Consider the following 24,213-nt stretch of genomic DNA (forward strand, 5'->3'; position numbering starts at 1 on the left):
TTTTGTTTTTTTCCAGATCCACAAGGGGTTCAGCAAGAGTCTGAGAAGTTGCAGAGTACTCAGTGGATTTCAGTGAAAGAGGAACCCACAGAAATACCAGCTAAGAAACCTCATGACAGCCCACAGACTAAGCATGAAAATGCTTCTCAGGATATCCAGCAGGAGAATGGCTTGTTCAATCTGTTCCTGCAGAAGCCAAGCTCTTTTTCCAAACTCAGCAAACTGCTCGAGGTAGCGAAGAAGTCCGGCAGTGATCCTCAAGGTGTAATTTCCGCTGTTCCCCACTTACCTTCAAACACTTCAACAGTGTTACTCAACAGCCTCTCTACTAACATAAACCAGGAAATAAAATCGGAGGTCAGCACTCTCCTACTAAACCATGCCCATATAGACAACCTGCAGCATCCTCTGCACAGTGACCAACTCTATCGGGCTCTGGCAGAGAAACATTGTCACTGGTTCAGCCTGCTGCCACGTTCACCATGTGACAAGTTTACTTTGACAACCAGTTCTCCAAATCCATCATCCTGCAGTGCCAAAGCCTCATCACCTACAACCAGCAACAGCATGACCCAGTCTACCTCTGCTTTCTCCGGCAATAGTCAGAATACCACCTCTTCTGTCAGCCCCTCTGCTACTGCATCAGTCAGTAACATTTTGATAAAAGAACTTCAGGTATGTGAGCTGTTTACCCTGCATTCACACACGCAAATGACAAAATGATGGCAACAAAAGAAAAAGAAGACAGGATGATTTTTCTCAATTTTATGCAAATTAGTTATAAACTCTTTCTCTCTTTATTTATTTTTCTAAAATGTGCCTTCATGTAATTGTTAGGTTGGGGAAACCGTAAACTGCCATTTAAGAGTGTGTTCCTTTTTTTTCTTTTGTTTTTACAGATGAAAAACATGATGGGTCTGCCTTTTTCTCTCTGGCAACCTGAAGCGATGAGTGCAAATATGTCCTTAAAGGGCATGTTCCCAAGACTAGGGGACCCCCTCTTGACCACCAGTATGGCCACCAGTAACAGTGAGTCCCCAGTACCAAAGAGTGAGAAATCTCCTGCTCTAGAAATGGTCAAAAGCCAGGACTTACCCACCCCACAGCCTATTCCAGAAGGTAGGAGAGCTCCAATGATGTCTGCATTCATTTGAAATCTCAAGATTTTGCTTCTGTGATTTGAATGCCTGCTCACATGTATTATGGGTGCATGTTGTAGAGATGCTCACCGGGTGGTGGAGGGTGTCCAGTTCTGAAGAGCTAGGCCGTATAGTGAGTGCCTGTCACCCGCGTGGGATCAGAGAAAGACTCCTACAGAAACAAATCCAGAAACACATGGAGTTCCTCACTCAAGTCTGTGCCAAGAACAAAGATGGTAAATCCAATGTGTCACTGATGATTAAAGATGTGCATTGTGATGTGCTAAAGAGTTTCTAGACCTGTAATAAAGTTTTTAAGTTTCGTAATTTAAAATCATCGAGATGCTATGCAATTAATGTGGCTATATAGAGTCTCTTCTATTTATGTGTTTCTCACTGGCACTTTGTGCTATCTAAACAGTTTACAGCTGATATGGTCACGTAGTTTTTATCTCCACAACACAGCTTATATATTTAAAAAATAAATTGCACCTAACTGATTTTGGGCGATTTGTAGATACAGCCATTGGTCTCTGTATGTGTCTAGCTGCCGTGATTGATGTATGTGAGCTGGAGCAGAGCCAGGTGTGTGAGGAGACTGTGCAGAGATGGTGTGTTGAGGAGCATGCCATGGATATGGACATTGCTGTGCTGCAACAGGTGGAAGAGCTGGAGCGCAGAGTCACCTCTTCCAGCCTACAAGTTAAAGTAAATGTCTCTTTGTTTTTTTGCTGATTCTATCAATTTTATCAAATAGACATTTGGGTGCCCAGGTACATTTTCCTGTCTTTTCTTTTAATCAGGGCTGGATGCCCACAGAGCCACAGTCGGAGAGGGAAGACCTGCTCTATTACGAGCACAAGGCTGTAGGCAAGAATGAAAGCACAGACATTGTGCGACGTGCCAATAACCCACTGGACGTTGCAGTGGTGCGCCTGTTTGAGCTCGAAAGGAACATCGAGAGAAGGTACCTGAAGAGTCCCTTAAGCACCACCATCCAGGTCACTCTGGATAACCGGGGTATAGTTAGCATACCGGCTCCAGCAACAACAGCTAGTGCTGAGTGTGATGGGTAGGTCATCCAGCATCTTAGTTGCCTCCAACATTGTACTCCTTTGCCTGTACCCTTGGGCTCGCTCTCTATCTCTCTCTCACGCTCTGTCTCTCTCTCTCTTAAGATCCTGCCACTCATACTGGCTGGTCTTCCATCTTCCACCTGCTACCTGTCACCTTCTCTCCTCTCACTGCTCTGTGTATATGACCTGCAGTTGCACTCTGAATGACTTCATTATATTTGGTTGCATCACATTGGTATATTGTACACTTGGTTGGATTGACAGGGTTTGACATTTTAGCTGCCACAAGCTATTCAGAACAAGATAGATATACTCACCAGAATTAGGAAAAAAGATTTGTGTGGTTCTTGGTCTGTCATGTTTGGTGAAATTAAATCTCTCATCCCTTAAAGAGAAATGAAATTTCTTCCTCTAACAGAGATTTCAAATTAGTCCAGAAAATTTGAGCCAATGTCTGTCTTTATCTATCCACTGAAATTGGAAAAACTGCAAAGAATTTCTGCCTATTCAGGCAGCCTCCTGCTGAATAAAAGGCAGGGGTTTTGAAGATATGTCTAAGATGTCAGTGTTGTGGATACTAAATAACAGAGTGTATATAATCAGTAGTTGGTACATGTATGCTGTAAAGGCGTAATTCATTGTCTTGTGCTGATTTCGCTGCCTTGCAGATGCCTCAGCTCTGTTGTGCACTCGTTTACATGCGTGTTGTGTTTCTGGCCTTAAAGGACCAAAAAAATATATATAAAATAGTGTTGTGCCTTTTGGGAGTGTATCTAGGCACTGCAATTAAGACTGAGCATGGCTGTGTATGTTCTCTCTGTTCAGTGAGTGTTGATCTTTTTTGCTTTCATTCTACAGAGGTGTAGAAGAATTGGCACCTGGGATGAAGCTGTGGAGGAAAGCCCTGCATGAAGTGCGTAGTGGTGCCCAGCTTTCAATCTGTCTGCAGCAGTTACAGCGTTCTATTGCGTGGGAGAGATCCATCATGAAAGTGGTGAGGAAGATGCATCTACACTGGAACAGTCAATAGAAGTTCTGAATTAATTAAATAATATTATTTTATTCCAATTGGCAATTCTTCCCATTTAGAGAATAGATAAGGGCAATTATGGTAGTCATAATGAGGATCTATGAATGGCAGGAGGAGCTGTGCTTTGTTCCCTGATAATGCTGAGTGTCAGTGCTGTGTTGTGTTGCTGTCAGTACTGCCAGTTATGCCAGAAGGGGGACAATGAAGAGCTGCTGCTGTTGTGTGATGGCTGTGATAAAGGATGCCACACGTACTGCCATAATCCCCAAATCACTACTATCCCTGAGGGAGATTGGTTCTGCCCTTCCTGCATAGCCAAGGTTAGGGAAGCTGTGCTTTGAGTTGGAAAAAAACAATACCACAAAAAAAATTATTTTGATGTCATCGTTAATGTGATGCATGACAGAATGTTCAATTTAAACACAGAGATGCACAAAATGTTCAATGCTGGTGACCTGAACCATAAAATTCTTTCCAAAACACAACCTTGTGATTTTGTTTTTTGTCTCTTTTTTTCCATTTTAATGTAATCATCTATCTTCCCCCTCTCATGCCGTCTCTGCAGGCAAGTGACTCGCCTCAGAAGAGTAAGAAGCAGGCCAGTCGCAACAGCGGAGGGGGCGACAAACCGTCTGGAGCCAAACGCAGCAAGAAAGCCTGTGTGACAGGAGACGGCTCAGAGAATGACACAGCCAGCACCAGTGCCAACAGCACACCCAAGAAAGGAGGAAAGGAGAAAAGGAAAAGAAAAATGGAGGACAGCGTATGCACCAACACCACTACGCAGGAAATTTCTAAAGCAACCCGAGACAACAGTAAAGACCTGGAGCTCTGCAGGTATCAGACACTTCACTCCATGTGAACATGCATGGACAGCACATCAGCCACTGTATATCTGTACACATGTATTCAATATAATCAAGCCTTTGTTTATATATAGCACTTAAAATACATGATTTTAAATATAATATATAAATCTAAATATCTTGATTGGTTTTTATTTGTCTTTTACTAATCTAAAATGTCATGTGTATGTTATTTTTCTGCAGATTGCTTTTGGCAGAGCTGCAAACTCATCAGGACGCCTGGCCATTTATGACCCCGGTCAATCCCAAATCAGTCCCTGGATACCGCAAAGTCATCAAGAAACCCATGGACTTCTCCACCATACAGGAGAAACTTTCCAACAGCCAGTATGTATCTCTGCACAAACAACAACATCATTTACATATTAGTAAATGTGAAAATTAATTCACATGTGTGACGGCCTGGGAAAAACCTTTATATTGCAAGATTAACATTTTCTCTAATATATAGGGCCGAGAACTACAGTTTTTTCCTGAGTGTGTTTCTCGTTTGCATGTATTGAAGCATAAGTAAGGTTTTAGCGTTAAAATCTAAGTACCTCTACATGTAAAAAGAGAAAATGTCCCAGTATCTGACTGCAGACAGAATTGCCGAGGCCTACGTCCATTTCCCTGTGGTCATAGCCTTGAACTTTAGTTAGCAAGACATTTTTAGGCTGTTTTTAAACTGCCTCTTTACCCAATATGCTCTTTGTTGAATGTTTCTTCTTCATCAAGTATATTTATGGTTTGGTGTCAAGGTAGGTAGAAAATGAAAAAAATAACATATCAGGAATTCAGTTTGTTTTCATAGACCGCCACTCATATAGAGCTTTTGAAGGATGTATTGACTTCAGCAGCTGTAATTCACTTACTGGAATTTTGGTCTTGCTTTTTTCCTAAAGTAAGGCTGTTCGGGAAGCAGATGCTATAGACCGGGCATATTCTTGGAAGTCCTAAAAGTGATCTTGATTAAGGGTGTGTTTTGCATTTTCAGATACCTGAATCTGGAGACGTTTATCATTGACGTTAACTTGGTTTTCGAGAACTGTGAAAAGTTCAACGAGGATGATTCAGACATTGGACGAGCGGGACACAGTATGAGGAGGTTTTTTCAGCGCAGATGGACCGAGCTCTTGAAACGGATCAACTAAAATCTACTGAGAGGAAAGTCTCTGACGAATGCAGTTGACTTTAAATCTGTGATCAAGCAAGGCCTCTTCAAATTTATCCTTTACCCACTCACATCACTGGTTTCCATAATGAGCTGTACAAGCAGTTCAGCAAGTCCTCATGGTTGATATGGTGCGGTTTGATGACGTTTCCAATAAAATAGGGTGTCTCTTTAAGTGCAATACAAATTCTGTTTCTTTACAGAACTTTTATCATTTACAGATGGGACTGATAAGAACTTTCCACTCTGTAAAATATACTCGATGTTCTCCCCCCCCCCCTTTTTCTAATATAAAGTTTACTATTATAGTGAATGTATTGTATTTTTTTTTTTTATTTATAATTAATTTGGTATTCTTTTTCTATGAAAAGGAAGAACATTTTAAAATGCATTAAAGCATTTTTACTGAAATATATATATTTAAAAAAAATGTTTACACTGTTATGGTGCTTTAATGGTACCAGGAAACTTGTCACAGTATTGCTGTAAAACTGAATTAGCAAAAAAAATGTTTTGACCATTGAAGAACAGAGACTAGTAGAAGTGTGTACATAGTGTCTACATGTCTAACAATATGTATGTGTGCAATTTTGCAAACATGTTCTTTGCCATTTATTTTTTTTTCTGTTGTATGTAAGTAGCATTACTTTTAAAATCTTAATTTAATGCAGAAAATGAGAAAGAAAGAAAAGCGATCATACTGGGACTGAATCAAAATGCCAAAATACACAAACGTATGAATCTAGAAAGAGTTGAAATTTAGCATAGCGCGTAATGTGTTGCGATATAGTATTAATCTGTGGGGTTGTAAAAGTATGGTTAAATCATAGAGTTGATGTTTAGGCATGGAGCATAGAGAAAGTGTAGCATTAAGGCATCTCATGGCATTAATGTGTAGACATGAGGTTTGAAACATAGCAATGAATCTTATTTGAAGTACACGTTTTATTTTTTAGTTCAAGTTGGTGCAAAATGTTGATATGAGATGTAGCACTTTTTTTTTTTTTTTTTTAATAAAAATTGAAACAAAGCAGCTTTACAGAAATCCAGGTATAGGTCTTGTTGCTCCAGGTATAGAGACAACAGGATCATGTAAAAATCTCCATGAGAACACATTACAGAGGGGACCAAAAAAAAAAAAACCTTTTCTGGGCAACACTAGATATGATTTGATAGGCAGGAAGTACAGATATTCATCTGGGGGTTGTGAGAACACAAAACAGGTCATGGTAATAGTTTTGGGTGCGTTTGAAGTGTGTCGTGCTTTAATTGTTCATATAGAATGGAATTCTTATGCTACAGATGAACACTCCTTTCCCAGAAATGAGTGGATTAGAGCGCTTTTAAAGAGTGTGCAGTCATAAAGTGTCATCGTGGGAGATAGTCAGTGGTATAAATTTATTAACATGATATGGAAAGTAGTTCGCATAGAGTACAAGGACATTCAGAGTCTATCAGTACAGTAAGTGATAAGAGACCAGGTGATGTTATCCACTGCATCAGCAAGATAAGTTATAAGCATAGAAGTTCTTGGGTACCTAACGGAGGCTGGGTTAAACAAAACTGCACACAAGAACAAAATCTTATTACAGCATGCATGCTCTAGTGTTGTTTCTGTGTAAATGGAGACTCCACCAGGCCTAGGGACGACCGCATGAATAAACAGTAGCACCAGGACAAGTACAAATACTACAACTCCCTGAGACTTATCCTATAACGTATCCTATGAAGCACCATCAACAAATCTGATGATTACATGAGAAAGCTGGTGCAACAGAGCTCTATGTCTAATACCTCACAGATTTTCACATGGAATTAAAGCCTAGACTGGAGCTGCCTCTGTATCCTAAACATATTAGAAAGGCTATTTCATTGCTGGTGAACTTCATAGAAAATAAAGGCTCCATTCTGGACTAATTGGATGCAGCTATTGGAACAGCCAGGATTAAAGTATCTAACCAAAAGTAGTAAAGGTGTAAACTAATTTATTCTACAGCATGTAATAATATATCCCTGCCTGTTGGATCTAAAGATTGTTGTGGCCACTGTGTGCTTAAAATGACCATAAAGCAGTTACAGAAGATAAATGGATACATTCATTCCATTCATTCATCTTCAGTAAGCACTTTATCTTGGTCAGTTTCATGGTGGAACCAGAGGATCCAGAGCCTCCTGTAAAACTGGATGGGAATACACCCTGGATTTGACTTACTATAAAGTAGAAACTTCAGCATACTCAGTCCACTTTCCAGCATGCATTTGGGCAGCAGAAGGAAACCAGAGAACCCCGAAAAACCCAACACAGACGCGAGGAGAACATCTGAAACTCCACACAGATAGTAACTGGGATCGAACCTGGAGCTGTATCATTGGATAACTGAATGTTTTATATATAATCACTGCTAGAGACTGTTGGCATCAATGTTTCAGTGGCTTTTGTTTTTTTTACCGTACTAAATAAAAATTGATAATTATTTTTACTGTCTTCTGCACCAATGGAGTAATATGTTATGACGCAAACCTGCTTCAGTAAAATGAGATATCCAAACATCTAATTCCAGTGAGCTGCTCGGAACCCAAACATTTACCTCTTCCTCTGCTGAATCTGTGAATCAGAATCACCTTTATTGTCAAGTACTGTGTCTTGGTGTGCTTCCATCACCATGGTTCACTCTATCACATGGTCGTACACAACTAAAGCTAAAAATCTGTTCAGCCGTGTGTTAGTGAGAGAAGAATAATTAACATATCATTCAACATTCTGTATAAAGTTGAAGTCCAACATCATGAAACACTGGAGTATGCTGGGAATAAGAAGGATTCCAGGTAAACACGGGAAGTGTCTCTAAACCGTTTTGCTTTACTCTGCTCCCAAACTTTCAGCTTCAAGTGACTAATCCTCCTTTCTGTTTTGAAGTGTGTCTTACAGCAAGGAGAACATTTAGGACAGGAGATAGTCCATGACCAGGATTGGGAACTTCTGGATTGGCATTTTATTTATTTATTTATTTATTTATTTATTTTTGCACAGAACATTGGAAACAAGTTTCTTTAATTAATTCATTACCACACACACTGATGTGCCTTGAGCAGAATGTGTTCAGACATCAATCTGTAACGACTGACGACAAAGAGCCAAGTTGGATTGCAAAGTGTTAAAACACACAGCCATATGTGGGCCCTCTCCAAACTGTTGCCACAAAGTTGGAAGAGCAGAATGATCTCGAATGCCTGTGTGTGTTGTAGCATTACATGTGATTACTCTTCACTGGATGTAAGGGACATAATCCAAACCTGTTCCAGCATGACTATGCCCTTGTGCAGACTGTATGCCAAGCCTTCATCAGTGCCTTCATCTTTACTAATGCTCTGGTGTCTGAATGGAGACACAGCCTCACAGAAATCTTTTTACAGCAGCTAGCAAAGGACCATCCCCATATTGACACCCACGGCTTGGGAATGGGATGTTCAACAAGCACATAATATGAGTGTCATGGTCAGGTCTTCACATTTTTGGTCATATAGTGTAGAGGTAATGTGTGGAAAGATTGGTTAACACATCAAAAATGTTTTCTTGAATCATAGCACTTAGGCTTTGCACTGAACCACAACCACAATGTAGCCTGCAAATGAGTTGGAGTCAGACATGCAGTGAGGCACTAGAAGGCAGAATGACCAGTCTCTGTGTATGAATGTTTATGACAACATTTAATTAATTAGATATCCATGCGATTATAAAGGGATTGTGGATTTCTGTTTATTCTGGATCTGTTTCTCATAGATCATACACTGGCCTGTCTTCCTGAGAGTATTATTATCCTTGCTCTTTGGATAGGAAGGTTGGCTCATCATCAGTTAGCTCATGTATACAGATTTCGGAAAGTAGTGTTCTCCTCCAGATGTGTTCATCTGCCAATGATGTTTCAGAAATTTCAGTAGTATAGTGATTGTATCCAAAAAACACATTATAACAGCATGGATATTCCCATAGGTGGATAAAAGCAGCAAGCTTCCTGTCTTTTTCCACTCATCAGCCTTATGGACAAAGATGTTGGGCAAAGAGCAAGTGAACATTCTCTCTCCACTTCCTGTTTTTATCTAGGTCAGAGTTTCCTGTTTTCTCTGGATCGGAAAGGGCTCTTGCACAAGCTTCTAAAGAGGCCAAAATGCAAAAAAAAAAAAAAAAAAAGAAGAAGCTTGAATTTAAATGTGTGTATTACGTTTGTTTATAGAAACCGTGGCTGCTTAGTTCAAACGAATCGAAAATAGGTGATCAAATTGATTCGTCGTGATCCCTCATGAGTCAAATGTCAGTGAACACATCATTGCTAGATTTAAATCTAACCCTCCTGCATTCTCCCACATGTTCATCAGTGTCAGTGTGACTCACTCACTGTGGAAAGATTTGACACCTCCAAAATAAACCTCTACATCACACATTGATCTGCAGGAAGAGAACTACAGTCCCCTCTGACAGTACTGGAATGGCAAGGCCAATTGCTGAACACTAAAATATGAAATGACAGAATTTCTGCTTTCATTTCCTGATATTTACAGCTAGATGTGTTAACCAACTTGAACTGAGACATTCTCTGCTCTGGCCATGCAAGTGTCTGTCCACCTACTACATCTGTGATTAGATTTACAGAATATACCAGGCTTCATTTATCAATCCTCTAGTAAATGTCTTTGTTAGTCAAATCAAACTAAAGTTTTCCACCAGATTTCTTTGTATATGCAAATCAGGTTTTGAATGATCTTTATTTTTGCATAAATATAGATCCAGTGCACAGTGTGGAGCATGAAATGGAAGTGGAATTATTTCGATTCAAAATGATCAGGGTAAAGATTGAAAGGCAGAAGCTTTAATGATTCAGTAACAAATAACAGCGATCACCAAATCTTCTGTCAGCTCGGGGACTTCTTTAGAGAATGGCTTGTCCTTGGTTTATACAGTGCCATTATTTATTTATTTTTCATAAATAAATGATTTGTTTTATATCTCTTACATCGTAGGTATGTGTAGGCTCAAGGTTTGTAAATTAATGCCAATTATATAAAACAACACTCCGTCCAGGGTGTATCCTGCCTCGATGCCCGATGACGCCTGAGATAGCCACAGGCTCCCCGTGACCCGAGGATAGATTGGATAAGCGGTACAGACAATGAAAATGAAATGAAAAAATATAAAACAACTGGGTTTCACAAAGTTTTTCACCAGTGCTCTTGATCCCTGTGAACTATGAATCCCAAGTTAATGTAAATGCTCATACAGGTGATATATGAATAAATCTGTCCCTATGCAGAATGATAAATGAGGGCCATAGATATCAGACCAGTGCTGACCTTCAGAAACAAAAAAGTGGGATGAATAAAACTCCTGCTCCTCTTTTCAAAACAAAGTATGAGGCCATCAATATATGGCAGAATCATAAAAAAAAGCAGGTTCTTTATGTGTATGTTGTTTTTCCACAGAATATTTTTCTCAGACATGACAAGCACATGACTAATGGCAGCGCAGACTGGGGCTTTCTGTGTTTGACAAAATCCTGTCTTTCTGCTTCACTACACTCGGGCACACACAGACTTCAAATCTGAAGCTGCAACACTTAGCCAATCAAGATAACAGACTTTTTCAAAGTGTTTACATATTTCAGTTCAAACGGAATTGTTCTCATCTTGGTTTTGTCTCTCTAAACCACTTGACTAACCCCCGCATTGCTGACATTCTTGCTAATGAAACCACAGGGATCTCATAAACAAACGTGTCAAGCATTGAAGCAACAGGTTTAAATACCAGTCAGTCTTCTACAGTTCAGCTAGTATCAGGGGCAGGAGAGACACTGGAGATCACAGAGGGATCAGTGTTTCTACACTGTCACAATACAGAAACAATACTGCTGAGACTTATCTGTATGATGCTTATTTGTATTACATAGTATGATCTAGCACTTGACGTTTTTGTTCAAAATTTTTGATATGTTGTTTGCAAATGGATTTCATTTAGCTTTGCAGTTTTTGAACAGAGCTTTGAGTCTGAAGCTCATGACTCTATGCAGTACTGGCCAGTTTTATAATCCTGATATAAATGTAATTCTGAGAGTTTTACATTTATGGCATTTGACAGATATATCCATATCCAGAACGACTTACATTTTTCTCACTCATTATTTATTTATTTTTAATAAAACTGAGCAGGTTAAGTGATAACTGAGGGTTAAGGGCCCAGCAGTGGCAGTTTGGTGGTGTTTTAAACTTTACTGGGTCACAAAGCTTACCATAAGGATTTCTAATGGAAGATCTCCATCATGTTTGATTATACATTACACTGTCTATGTGTGCTGACATAAAACAGAGCTTCTCCTATTCCTTTACACATTCCTCATGTCACTCAGTCTGTCTCACCCTGTCTCTGTTTCTTACCCTTTTTCTGTCTTTCACCCTGTCTCTGTCTCTCACCCTGTCTCCATCTCACCCTTTCTCTGTCTCCCACCCTTTCTCCGTCTCTCACCCTTTCTCCGTTTCTCACCCTGTCTCCATCTCACCCTTTCTCCATCTCTCACCCTTTCTCTGTCTCCCACCCTGTCTCTGTTTCTCACCCTGTTGCTGTCTCTTACCCTGTCTCCGTCTCTCACCCTGTTTCCATCTCTCACCCTTTCTCCATTTCTCACCCTTTCTCCATTTCTCACCCTGTCTCTGTCTCTCACCCTGTCTCTGTCTCTCACCCTTTCTCCGTTTCTCACCCTGTCTCTGTTTCTCACCCTGTCTCCATCTCTCACCCTGTCTCTGTCTCTCACCCTGTCTCTGTTTCTCACCCTGTCTCCATCTCTCACCCTTTCTCTGTCTCCCACCCTTTCTCCATTTCTCACCCTGTCTCTGTTTCTCACCCTGTTGCTGTCTCTTACCCTGTCTCCGTCTCTCACCCTGTTTCCATCTCTCACCCTTTCTCCATCTCTCACCCTGTCTCTGTCTCTCACCCTGTTTCCATCTCTCACCCTTTCTCCGTCTCTCACCCTGTCTCTGTTTCTCACCCTGTCTCTGTCTCTCACCCTTTCTCCATCTCTCATCCTGTCTCTGTCTCTCACCCTGTTTCCATCTCTCACCCTTTCTCCGTCTCTCACCCTGTCTCCGTCTCTCACCCTGTCTCTGTCTTTCACCCTGTCTCTCACCCTGTCTCTGTCTCTCATTTCTAAAGACTGTGAACTGTGAACTGTTATCAAGGTTCCTTGAGTAATTCCCAGTTAAAGTGCCAGGTTGAATAATAATGACTTCCACTGTTCAGGATACACATCAATCCATTGAGTGTATTCCAGCTACAGGAATCCACTCTGCTGCAGAGTGCTGGAATCAGAAGAAGAGAGTGCAAACTGGAGCTCATACAGATGGAGATGGAAAAGAGTTGAACAAACCCTACGAAGACTTGTCTCTGCCAGATCATAAGGTAATCTCATAATTTGATCATCTCATATTTGATATATATTTTTTTACTTATTCCAACATAACCAGACACTAGTTTCTTCATTATCATTCTTTATTATGAACATCTAATCTAGTGTAGATTATTCTACCTGCTTAATGTCTGGTACAGTCCTATGGCATGTGGATCACTGCAATGCCATCTAGCGGCTACAGAACAAACTACATCTTGTAATATATGGCTTCTAAATATATTTTGCTTCAGCGTTGCTTCGTGGCAGTGAACGCATGCGCTTACTAATCATTTTTATGGGGATGGATGGCAGTGCATCCCCATACATTTCACATTACATACATTACATTATATAGCGTTTTGAAGGGTATGACAATATACTGGCTTATAAATTAGGAACAGATCAACATGGCTTTTTAGTGCAGTGTGTGTGCGTCTTGCAGGTCATCAGGTCATCAGGTTGTATCTATCTCTGGGCTGATCTAACAAACTGGATGTATGTTATTATATTTATTAAATTGCCTTTTAATAAATATGATATCATCATATTTTAATATACAGTATGGACCATGAAATACATGGATACATGGTCAGGTATTTTATCTTCATCGTCATTGTTTTACCTTTCTGTTAAATGAAATAAAAAACAAATTGCTGTGGTAAATTAGACAATCTAATCAGTTGCCTAGCAGAGATCAAGATTGATTGGATGTTGTCGAGGAATATCTCTCCAATCAAAAATCAATACTTTCAAAGACGAGGGGTTTAAGATGCCAAAAAAATCTAACTATACTGAAAATGTAATCAATAGAGTTGTGACCCAGAATTTTATACAGGGTTTATTTATTCTCAAATGCAAATTAACACTTAAATTGGTCTTGATCCTTTCTGTATCACATGATTTTTTTTACTCTTAATCTTACACTGTTAGCATGTACCACAATGGCAAGGTCATACTTAAGCTTTTCAAGAAAGCATTCAAAATTTCTGTTTCAAAACATGACCCAATGGATTACACGATAATTATCCTCCTATCAAATTCTCATCATATTAAATATCAGGATAAATATTCTATACGTTTCTCGAATTACTTGAGGATGAAACAGATGTTTTTATTTCATGTGTTTATGAAGCTCTAGTCCATTCTTGACCTTGTGAAATGAAACATTAAACCTATTTATTTTATTAATGAATTAATGAATGAACACAATCTACTTGTGATAAAAAAAAAACTATTCATTAAAGCATATTAATAAGAAAATTAATTATGCATTTTTATTGTAGAACAACTATAGTGCCCTGTTTACTTGACTTAGTCAGAGAGATTGTTAAAATGAGGCCCAACTAGTCAAGGTGTAAAAAATATTCACTTATCAGACCCATACTGACTTCCCTTTATGTATATTGCCCTACATTTATTGTATGTAGTGTATGCCCTAAAACTGTTACCCAGAGAGAGAGAGAGAGAGAGAGAGAGAGAGAGAGAGTGTGTGTGTGTGCAATGTTTTAGACATCCAGGTGACATGGTTTTGATTGCCTTCTGGTGGGCAGGACAGCCAGCTGAGAATATGGATGATTTCCCAGCATGCAACAGCAGGTGCCCCTTCCAAGCAACCCACACACTGTGCCGTGTACAGCGGGCAGATTCTGTTCTGACCTGAAGAACAATCTAAGTCAAACCTAATCAGATTTAACGTCATCTGAGCTTACCTCTTACATTAATCTCGTCAACCTGTTGCGCTCCAGCTATACATGATCCCGAGCACATGCACTCTCAACAAATCATGTCCTGCTTTATAGTGGAGTCTGCTCCGGCATGCTGAACACCATTACTCACAGCCTCCACAAACACACCAGTCTGCTTTTCATACTAGTGCTGCACTCACACTATTCGAGCATATAAAAGGCCTAATTACACAAATCGGTGAAAATTATTTTTGTCAGAGTAATTTGATTTTCTAGAGCTCTCTGACATTTGGTATATAAATATGTGTGTTCTAATGCGTTATCATTTCAATACTAACAGCTCATTTACATGTCTTGTGAACACACAACCATAATCTAGCAATTGTATTTAGCTGATATAAGTCTTAACAGAAATGAACTCCTGTAGATGTTGATGATGTAAATATAAATGATTAACAAACATGTGATTTCAATAAAAATATAATTGTTACTAAACTAAGAAATACTTCAAGACGCGTTGCTGCCTGAAAATAATCCAATTTGTGTTGGGTTGTATCACACCATCCCACTGAGATGCTTTTTGTGTGTGTGTGTGTGTGTGTGAGTACAGAATGAACAATGTCTCAATGTTTATCTTTTCCACAGCGTTTATCCTTGTCATGTTATAAAAGTATGACGGCTTCTTGTTCAATTCGAAGCTGTTTTCCTATGCCACTGTTTCTGTCCTCCCTCTCTGTTGCCATGGTAACAGTCATGCCTGGCTAGGAAGTGTGTCCCAGGTCACTTCCTGTTGAGAATCTCCCAGGGAGGCTTTTGTTTTAGACAAACCTGCAGCTACACTCACACGCACATACACACAGGAGGGATAAATAAACCAGTTACAGGATGTTGTGTGTTTTTTTTTGTTTCTCAGAGAAACTGGCAGCCCTGCAGGGTGAAGTGTATGGATGGAATTTTCCTGACTTGTACTGATGGGTTTTATTAATCTGTGCAGCACACATGCATAGAGCTCTCCAATAATCTAACTCACTCATCGGGTGAAAATAAACATGTTGCCATCAGTATCTGTAAGTCAAGGACAGCATTAGTAGCTCTGCTCTTTGAGTGAGCCTCTTATTAGCTTGTGGTTTTAGAATAAATCTCTCCTCCAAACAAGAGCTAATATCCAAGGGTACAGCACAAGCAGTTGTTTGATAAGCCAAGGTGTTCTGAAGTATATAATCTCACTGGCAAACAAGCAAAGTGATACATCAAGCAGAGGACAATGCAGTTTGCTCACAATCAGCTCATACTGAACATGTTCGCTTTTACTCTTCTCTACACCTAAATACTTACATTTATAATCCCACAACATGTTGCTGCCCTTTGAGTCTGGTTCCTTATAAAGTTTCTTTCTTGTGTCATTTCAGGGAGGGTTTTTTTTTTGCCATTGTCATTGGTGATGTAGTTCTACACTATATGGCCGAAAGTTTGTATCTAACTGACCACTATACTAGCATGTGCTTTTTGAGCATAACATTCCAGATTTCGTTCCTCTTTTTTACTATTATATTAATCTGCTCTGCTGGGAAGGATTTCCACAAGATTTTGGAGCATAGCTGTGGGGATTTGCTCATTCAGCTACATTTGTGAGGTCAGAAAGGTTCAAGTGTTCAGTGAGGTTAAGGGCACTTGAGTTCTTCCACGCCAACCTTGGCAAAATATGTTAGCTCCCTCCCTGCCCTTCAGCACACACACACACACACACACACACACACACACACACACACACACACACACACACACACACACACTAGGTCTTGTCATTGCACTTTTTGGTCACTAAGGGGCTCTGTCTGCTAGCGTTCCATGTATCTGTTATTTGTTACTAGGATCTTGTTTTGTTTTAACCTGTTTGGGTGTCTCATATGAACAGACCGACCAGAGATTTCACAGAACCAAGAAGATTAATCACTTATGTAAACACCATACCTGTCATAGGTTAGATGTAGATGATTCCTCTACCATTCTTAGGCAAAGAGTGAAGTAAATGGTCCTGTTGTTTGTGTGTGTGTTCACTGCAGAATGAGGGCGCTGTCCTGTACTGTGTAACACAGCATGAGGGTTGATTGCTCTCTGAGCTCTACCCTCTCTCCTGCTGTGAACCAAACAGCTGACCCTTCAATGACCTGTTCAACTTGTTCACCCTCATTCTTTCTCTCTGTTTTTATACTGTGGATTAGCTTCAGTTCCTTATTCACTGGATAAAGCTTTAATCTGTAGGACTAGGGATGACGTTTTATCTTTACAAAATAATAATGTCCATAATGCATGATTTGATCTTCAAATTAATTTAGCTTGAAAGTCAAATGACACTATAATTATCATTATAGATCTCATTTTCATGCCATGCTGTAAATGACATTTCCATCAAACTGTAGTACATTGCTCTTTACATAAGCTTGTTGTTCAACTAAATGACCAGCAGCGGAGTTTAATCCCCTAAACTCCCTTAAAATGAACCCACTGGTACTCCACTGTTATACTTTAATCCACTAATCTACAGTACACTCAGTCAGAGTGAACAGATGTGTTATCTGAGAGCATGCCAGGTGAGCTTTTCACCTTTTACACTTAACACGCATCACATAATCTGCGCATTACTCGTATTAGTGATCAGGTCAGGATTATCATTTGTAATAGTGACCAGATTCAGCAAAGAGCTCATTAATCCTCATTAATGGTGTGTGTGTGTGTGTGTGTGTGTGTGTGCGTGAGAGAGAGAGAGAGAGAGAGAGAGAGAGAGAGCTGTGTTGATCAGCCGCACTGTGCCCTGCAGTTGGTTGGTTAGGTGTCAGCGCCATGCTGACAGATGGCACAGGAGTCTGGCTGTAAGACAGAGCTGGCACTGGTTACAGGAGAGCTATTTCCCCACATGTACAACTAAAAAGTCGTCCTGTACCCAGGCAGAATCCATACACAGCCACTCGGTATCCTCCAGGCTCCAACAAGTAAACATTTTACTGAATTTGTTCCAGTGCAGACCCACTACACAGCTCATCCTATAGAGCTTTACTGAAGAGAAGAGTAGACTTGCATACTGACATGCACTGAATATTACTGCAAGCAAGCTGATATACTGTGTATTGGAGTTGTTGGGGTTTTTTTTCTCTCTCGCCCCATTTATACCCATTTTGTTTTAAAACTACTAATCTACTTTGTCCGATGTGTCCTATGGATGAAGACACTTATCTTATAAAGATGAAGAGGATGAAATAATGAAGAGGAGCAGTTCTGATCTAAAAAAAAACAGCTTGTATTCAGGTTTGATATGTTTAGGAATATTCCCCTATCTGATTTACTAAGTAAGGAATAAAACAATGTATGTTGTTGTTGAAAATAATCAGTAGTGGACAGTAGTGGAGACAAGAGCTTTCGGTTGCTGTTGTAGAAAGGATATTATCAACCTTTACATTATTTACAGTCCAGTGTCACCAAAATGAGGATGAGGTTCCCTTCTGCACCTGGTTCCTCTCAAGGTTTTCTTCCTCATATCATCTCGGGCAGTTTTTCCACGCCACCGTCACCTCAGGCTTGCTCATTAGGGATAATTTTTAGGGATAAACAGTAACAGCAGCCAGAACGATTGTTAGAGCTTCTGTTAATGAAAAATTAATAAATATTTTCTGACCAGTCAGATATTATAAGGTTGTATTTTCTCTTGTCCGTGTCTAAGAAATGTCAGTAGTGAAAGTGGAGTCTAAAGAAAACTCAGAGACTCTGAGACACAGAAAATAAGAGGAAAATAAGCTAGAAAAGAAACAAGGTCTGGTAGATACGGAGATCTACATTTCATGACTGAGACAGACCCAAACATAAACCTACTTTCGAATGATTATCCCTCACATTATTTCCCTTTATAAGCAAGACTCTGGCAAGGACAAGACAGTGCAGAGGAGAACGTCAAAGAGTAAGAATGAAGCAAGAGTTACAGAAGAATAAATATTCTTAAGGCTCTTCTGTGAAGAAATGTCTGACCTCTAAGGTCAATTCTCATGGCCAAGGAGGAGAGAGGAGCTGTGGCAGGGTAATGTTTGTGCATTCAGAAGAGCAGGAAGTCCTGATTGTTTAGACGATGTTTTAAAAAGCACTTTCTCTTTGGAGAAAAGCCGAACCATGGCTACAGCAAGAGAGACTGGATGCACCTACACAAAGAGTCGCAGAATACCAAGAAAACATAATCAACTGAACGTAATTTGGTTAGGAATGATTCTAGAAATGTAATGCTTGAAAAACATTCTGCATCACCCCAACGGTTATTTCCGCTGCTTCTAGTATATAACTTCCCGTCATGAATACACGGTTATCTCTCCACATGGCACAGATTGCAGCTACTCTACAATACAGCCTGATTTCTGTTTATCACTCAGAAGCCTCAGCTGGCTGAAGCTCACTCACGAAGGCTGAAGCCAGTTTACTGGCAGCTTTTAGGTTGTGTGTTTTAGCCTGAAATGGGATCTTGTGTAGTCACAAAAGCTAAATGAGTCTTTGGCTGTATTTTACAATGGAATAATCTAACAGATGTTTGAGGAAACTAAATACTTTTGTACGTTAGATATATCATGGCTTCCCTGCATATGAGCAAACATAAACTCTGTTCATAGAATAACACTTAAGCACAAATATGTTTTGTTCAGCTGTGATTGCAGATGAGGTTTAACTTTGTGTACAGAAGTTATTGCTTTTTAAAGATAAATTGTGCGCTCAGAATGATCAAAAAAGAAGAAGAAAAAATAAAAAACCTTCCCAATTTACAAATGGAAATGTTCACTAGTAGGTTTCTTGTTACCAGTGTTTTAAATACATATCTGTGATATAGTCTTGTATCGGTCTGGATTCTGCTAGAGTTTAAAAGCTTGGATCATTATTAATAAAATGCAGTGGTGGACCGTCAGGGTCAGCAAGGCCTTCTCTGCTGGTCTAAACAGCAGTGATCTGAATCACTGACTTGCATTATAATATATTTTATATATTTTTCCATGAATGTGTATTAAATTATTCCCAATATTCCCAATAATTCCCATATAGTCTCTACATTTCATAGCTTTTCTCTTGGTTGCACTGCTTCCAGTAGTGTATATTTATGATAAGAGTATTTATCCAATCATATTTCAGCCAGTGGCTGACATCATGTGTTGCCAGGGTGAAAGAAATCTGCCTTAAGGCCTTCAGAATCAATAGTGCAGGCGTCCGTAGCTTAAAATGGCAATGAAATTGTTACATTAACCAATCAGATTTCGAGTTGGCATCACTGGGGCCATCTAGCAGACATACGATTACGTCAACAATTTCCTGTCCTTTGATTGGATAATTGGAGTAGTCAGAGGCAGCGAACCGCACAAACTAAATAAAATATATATATTTTAACTCACAATGGCTGACAGAGGAGAAGAAATCGATTTGGTGAAGGCCTAGTTGTGAAATGCACGGCCCGCCACTGATAAAATGTATATTTCAGGATACAAATGCTCGTCACTGATGATTGATGGTAACCTTAAGCTTTACTCTTTATTTTAAACTTTATTTACTTGGGCAAAATGAATGTAAGGTATTTGTGTGCATTTACATTGTTTCTGTGTAAATGTACCTCAGGGGAGCATTAATATATCTTTATACATGTATATTATATCTGTGTAGTAGTGATTACCTGCTGCCTGCTACATGCCTGTTATTTTCTGGGTTTTAAAACTACTTTCCCTGTACCTGATGACTGTGGAGAGAAATCAGTGGTTGTAAACTCTGTTTTCTGTAGCTCGGTGTCTGAAAAGGAAATATTTAGGAACTGAGGGTTTTACGCTTTCCCCCAAAGCAAACTAATCAGTCATTGTGTGAATTCTCATTCACAGGACCCCAGAGGAGTGAAACACATTCACAAACACACAATCTCCCAAATTGAAGAGGCTTCCCGATTTATCCATGAGGCAGACAGGATGCAGATTCAGGCTTATTACATTTATCTTCATTTATGCTGGTAATGCTAGAGAGACAAGCTGCCTGTGTGCCTGGCCATGAAATTTAAGAAGCTTGATTTGAAGTGATGAAGTGTTTTATTAAGAGATAAGACTGCAGAGGCAATGAAACACTTCTTTACCCGATTCATTTCTGTTCATTGCTGTGTTTTTCATAACGTAAAATATTTTTTTCCAGCAATGTTTGTTTCAAACTGACAGCGTTGGTATTAAAATGACATTGTATCGTTTGTTTTGCTTCGGCTGGAGACTTTTAGGTAGCTAAAATGAAGGAGCTGTAGTCTCTGATTGGTGTTGGTGTACCAGAGGAGTTCCTGTGTGCAGGAGGTCATAAACAGTTCATAATGGCTGCAGGTTAGTGGGTGATGGCGTTAAATCACTCTTGCCCCTGAACTGTTCTGGCCCCTCTGTTTGAGATCTCCCTATCTAAATAGTATTTCATGAAACAAATGCAGACAATATGAACAGAAGTATATCTAAATGCAACGTGAAAAACGTTGGGCCATTGATCAAACCCACATTTCATGAAAACGTGAATACATGCTGACGTTTCCTGTGTAGCAGCCTAAAAGGGTACAAAGAATACAGTACAACAAAATGAAAATAGGGGTTTCAAAAACAGTACATTTTATAAAAGAACTGTTTGGGCCGCATCTCAGCATGACTCCAACTTTTAGTCGTGAACTTTTAGCAAGAACAGAAAGAAAACTAAATGCTCATTCAGCTACTTTCCCCCTAGTTTCTGCTCATTTTTCATTTATACTAAAAGCCGCAGTACAGATCTTCAGCTCTAAATAAAATCCTTTTGAAGGAAGCTCACATGCCGTCCCCTATACATCGGTGCTCTTAGCAAAGAACATCACTGACTTTGATGCACAGGCCTCAGCAAAAATCACAGACATTTTCAGTGCTAGTGAAGCTGTTGTATTCTTTGTATAGTCGGCTACTTCTAGGAGAGAGGAAATTGAGAGGGCTGGAATGATTGGCAGTGCTGATCCAGCTGCGATAAACTTCCTGCACTGCAGCGCCATTACTTCCCACACAACCTACTAAGTGGTCTTGGGGTTCTGTTGAGCTACTCGCTGATTTTAAGCTGTGTTCATTATAAATCCCACTGGGTTTAGGATGTTCCCAGGACAGTTTACAAAATTGAGTCGTAGTTCCAGTCTAGGTTTATTGAGTTTTAGTGATGTCCTTTTATCGGGATAGTAATTAAAAGATTAAACACATTCACTCTAGGCTGTTTGTCTGGGAAAGCCCAACATTAGATAGCAATATACATAAACCCAAAATGTGAGGAAACAACCAATCCATAAACTCAGAGACGCTCTAGAATTATTGCTGTAAAGTAAAAAATATAACGTTTACCATCGTCTCTACACGTTCCATCAGCTGAGGTGGATTTAGTGTGCAAAGTTTATTTAATTTACTAAGAATTAATATCGCTTTCCTATGTGGTTGACCCTGTATGGTGTAAAGCCACCTATAAAAACAGATAAAAGTACATGATATAAAAACATAAACGCATCTTGAAAACAGAATGAATTGGCCCAAAGTCTGAAGGCAAATTTGTAGATTACAAGCAAGTTTTCTTTGTATATATGTATTATTTTAAAATATGCTCTTATATTGCTGTTTTATCAGCAACTGTACAACTTCGATCATGCCCCCTTTGGCGGCAGACCATTCAAATTTTATGTGAATGTTTTATGTATTTGATTGCAATATTAATTAGAAATTAAATATAATAAATTAATATGACCTGTAGAAACTGCATTAAGTTGTTGCATTCATTTTTTTTTTACGCCTTTCTAGGTTTAAACTAGCACTTAAATATCTTTTGTGTGCTTTCCTTAGTTTATTACCTCCTCAGCAGTTAGACTGATTGATACGAGACTACAAAGGACTTGTGTAAGTCAAACTTAAAGATAAAACTGTTTGCAAAATGCCACAAATGTAAATGAAACATTCTCTCCTGCCCTGTAGAGGTTATTGGTGATGCCACAGACTTATTTTTCTTTTCACAGCTTTCACAGTATTTGTCATTTGGGCACTGGAGGCTCAGTGGTAGGTTCCTTGCCTACCATGCAGAAGGCCCGGGTTTGATTCCCAGCCAATGCCCAAACCCCAGCCACTGGATGCAGTGTTGGTCTCAAGCCCAGATAAAAATGGGATGGTCGTGTCAGGAAGGGCATCCGGCGTAAAACCTGTGCCAAGTTGTTGTGCGGACCAGTTGGTCCGCTATGGTGACCCCTCACACATATAGAGAGCAGCTGAAAGATCAACGGTATTTGTCATTTACTGCTGTCGTTTTCCTTGGCTGATCTGTCCAGTTTTTCATTTTAAAGACCTGCTAAATTGTTTCTACTGGCTATGTCCAGTGCTGTGCCGTGACACTGACTGACTTTCCTCCTGCTTTTCTCCTCTTGACATCTCTCTGGTCTTCATGTCGGTCTAAGATTGTAACAACAAATACAGTATTCACACACAGGCAAAGCCAAGCAGACATAAAAAGCTAATAACAACAGTAAGCGGTAATCACAAATGTTGCTAAATCTTGTGGCTGAACAGAGTGAATGATGCAGGCTGGCTATTTATCAGTGAGATTTATTATTTCCTCTTGAATAATGGCAGTAATGCATCTTTACAGCATGTAATTAAAGAATAATACAGTTCACATTACTGAAACATGGCAACAATTGCAAATAAAATACTTATTAAAATAGAATTTCCTGTCCCCCCCCCCAAGCCTAATAGCTCTCATTTTATACTGCATTTCCTCTTTATTAAAAATGGCAACTGTCACATGCACTTCAACCCAGGTCATCTCCATAGAGCTTCTTATTGAAATATTTTAGCAGCTGTGCAAAAATAACTATATAAAATATATTGCTTTTACAATTGCCAAGCCATAGGCGCTGTAAATAAATTATCTCAGACAGCAAAACAACAAGCACATAGAAGGAGAGAAGTTTTAGCTTTTAACATTATGGGGCAGATTTATATGTAGCATACAAACATACAAACAGGAGTCTATTTTCAATAACCTCAAACATCTCGAATCAAAAAGAAAAGAAATGTGCATAAAATAACACACAACCGGTAACACATACAATTTTCCATTTAGTCAAATACAATGACAAACTTTTACATAAAATAAAGGGTTTGGAAAAATACAAGTACTATTTACAAAGCTAAAAGCCATTTGTCAGATCCAGTCCTGGAGTAGACTGTAGTGTTTCCTCGACCTGTAACACACCTGCTTCAGCTTGTAAGAGGCTTCAGTCTGATTAGCTGAAAGAGGCACGTTAGAGCATGACCAATAAACTGCTGTTATCACACAGGTTCAAAGATACACTGCACTAGTGGTTAAAGTGTCTACTCATTATTGACCTCTCCTATTCTCTTTTCAGTAATTAATCGCCACATTTTAGTCATTATGTTTCAGCACCAGTGACATGATGTCAACAGATAAACCTATTGTGTGTATTATGAGCACTTGACAGATTTGCAGTAATGGTGTGTAAAGTGCTGTGTGTGGGTTTATGTTCATCCCTTTGCAGTGGTTTGTTTCCAGTGTGGCTGAAGTATGATATGACAGCAGCCCATTAGAGCACATACTTTTGGCCTTACAGGACATAAAAAAAAAGTACAGAAAAAAAGGAAAAAAAAGTATTATTCTTCTTTTGTTAAGTAAAACATGAATACGATTTAGTTGTAAGGCCTAATACAGTGTTAAAAAAAAAAGATTAAAAACAAAATCCCTTTATTTAATGTTGAAGATGTTTGCTGTGTATTTGTGTGTTTTGAGTGTGAGAGAGAGAGA

The 24,213-nt window shown here is 39.3% G+C and overlaps 1 protein-coding gene across 9 annotated transcripts in view; it reads left to right on the forward strand.

Moving 5' to 3' along the window:
* The window catches only part of LOC131354896 (bromodomain adjacent to zinc finger domain protein 2B), a 54,102-nt gene extending 46,381 nt beyond the window's left edge, over positions 1–7,721 (forward strand). For 5 of the 9 annotated variants that reach the window (XM_058392983.1, XM_058392988.1, XM_058392985.1 and 2 more), the window contains 10 exons: positions 17–675; positions 900–1,119; positions 1,220–1,375; positions 1,687–1,847; positions 1,943–2,211; positions 3,074–3,209; positions 3,419–3,565; positions 3,811–4,082; positions 4,295–4,438; positions 5,088–7,721. In XM_058392983.1, the coding sequence (XP_058248966.1) occupies positions 17–675; positions 900–1,119; positions 1,220–1,375; positions 1,687–1,847; positions 1,943–2,211; positions 3,074–3,209; positions 3,419–3,565; positions 3,811–4,082; positions 4,295–4,438; positions 5,088–5,244 (2,321 nt within the window). In that variant the 3' untranslated portion in view covers positions 5,245–7,721. The remainder of the gene's footprint in view (positions 1–16; positions 676–899; positions 1,120–1,219; positions 1,376–1,686; positions 1,848–1,942; positions 2,212–3,073; positions 3,210–3,418; positions 3,566–3,810; positions 4,083–4,294; positions 4,439–5,087) is intronic. The other 4 variants (XM_058392987.1, XM_058392992.1, XM_058392990.1 and 1 more) reach the window with 2 other exon arrangements.
* Positions 7,722–24,213: the final 16,492 nt, after the last annotated feature.

This window comes from Hemibagrus wyckioides, linkage group LG06, assembly GCF_019097595.1.
Source record: "Hemibagrus wyckioides isolate EC202008001 linkage group LG06, SWU_Hwy_1.0, whole genome shotgun sequence".
Lineage (NCBI taxonomy): Eukaryota > Metazoa > Chordata > Actinopteri > Siluriformes > Bagridae > Hemibagrus > Hemibagrus wyckioides.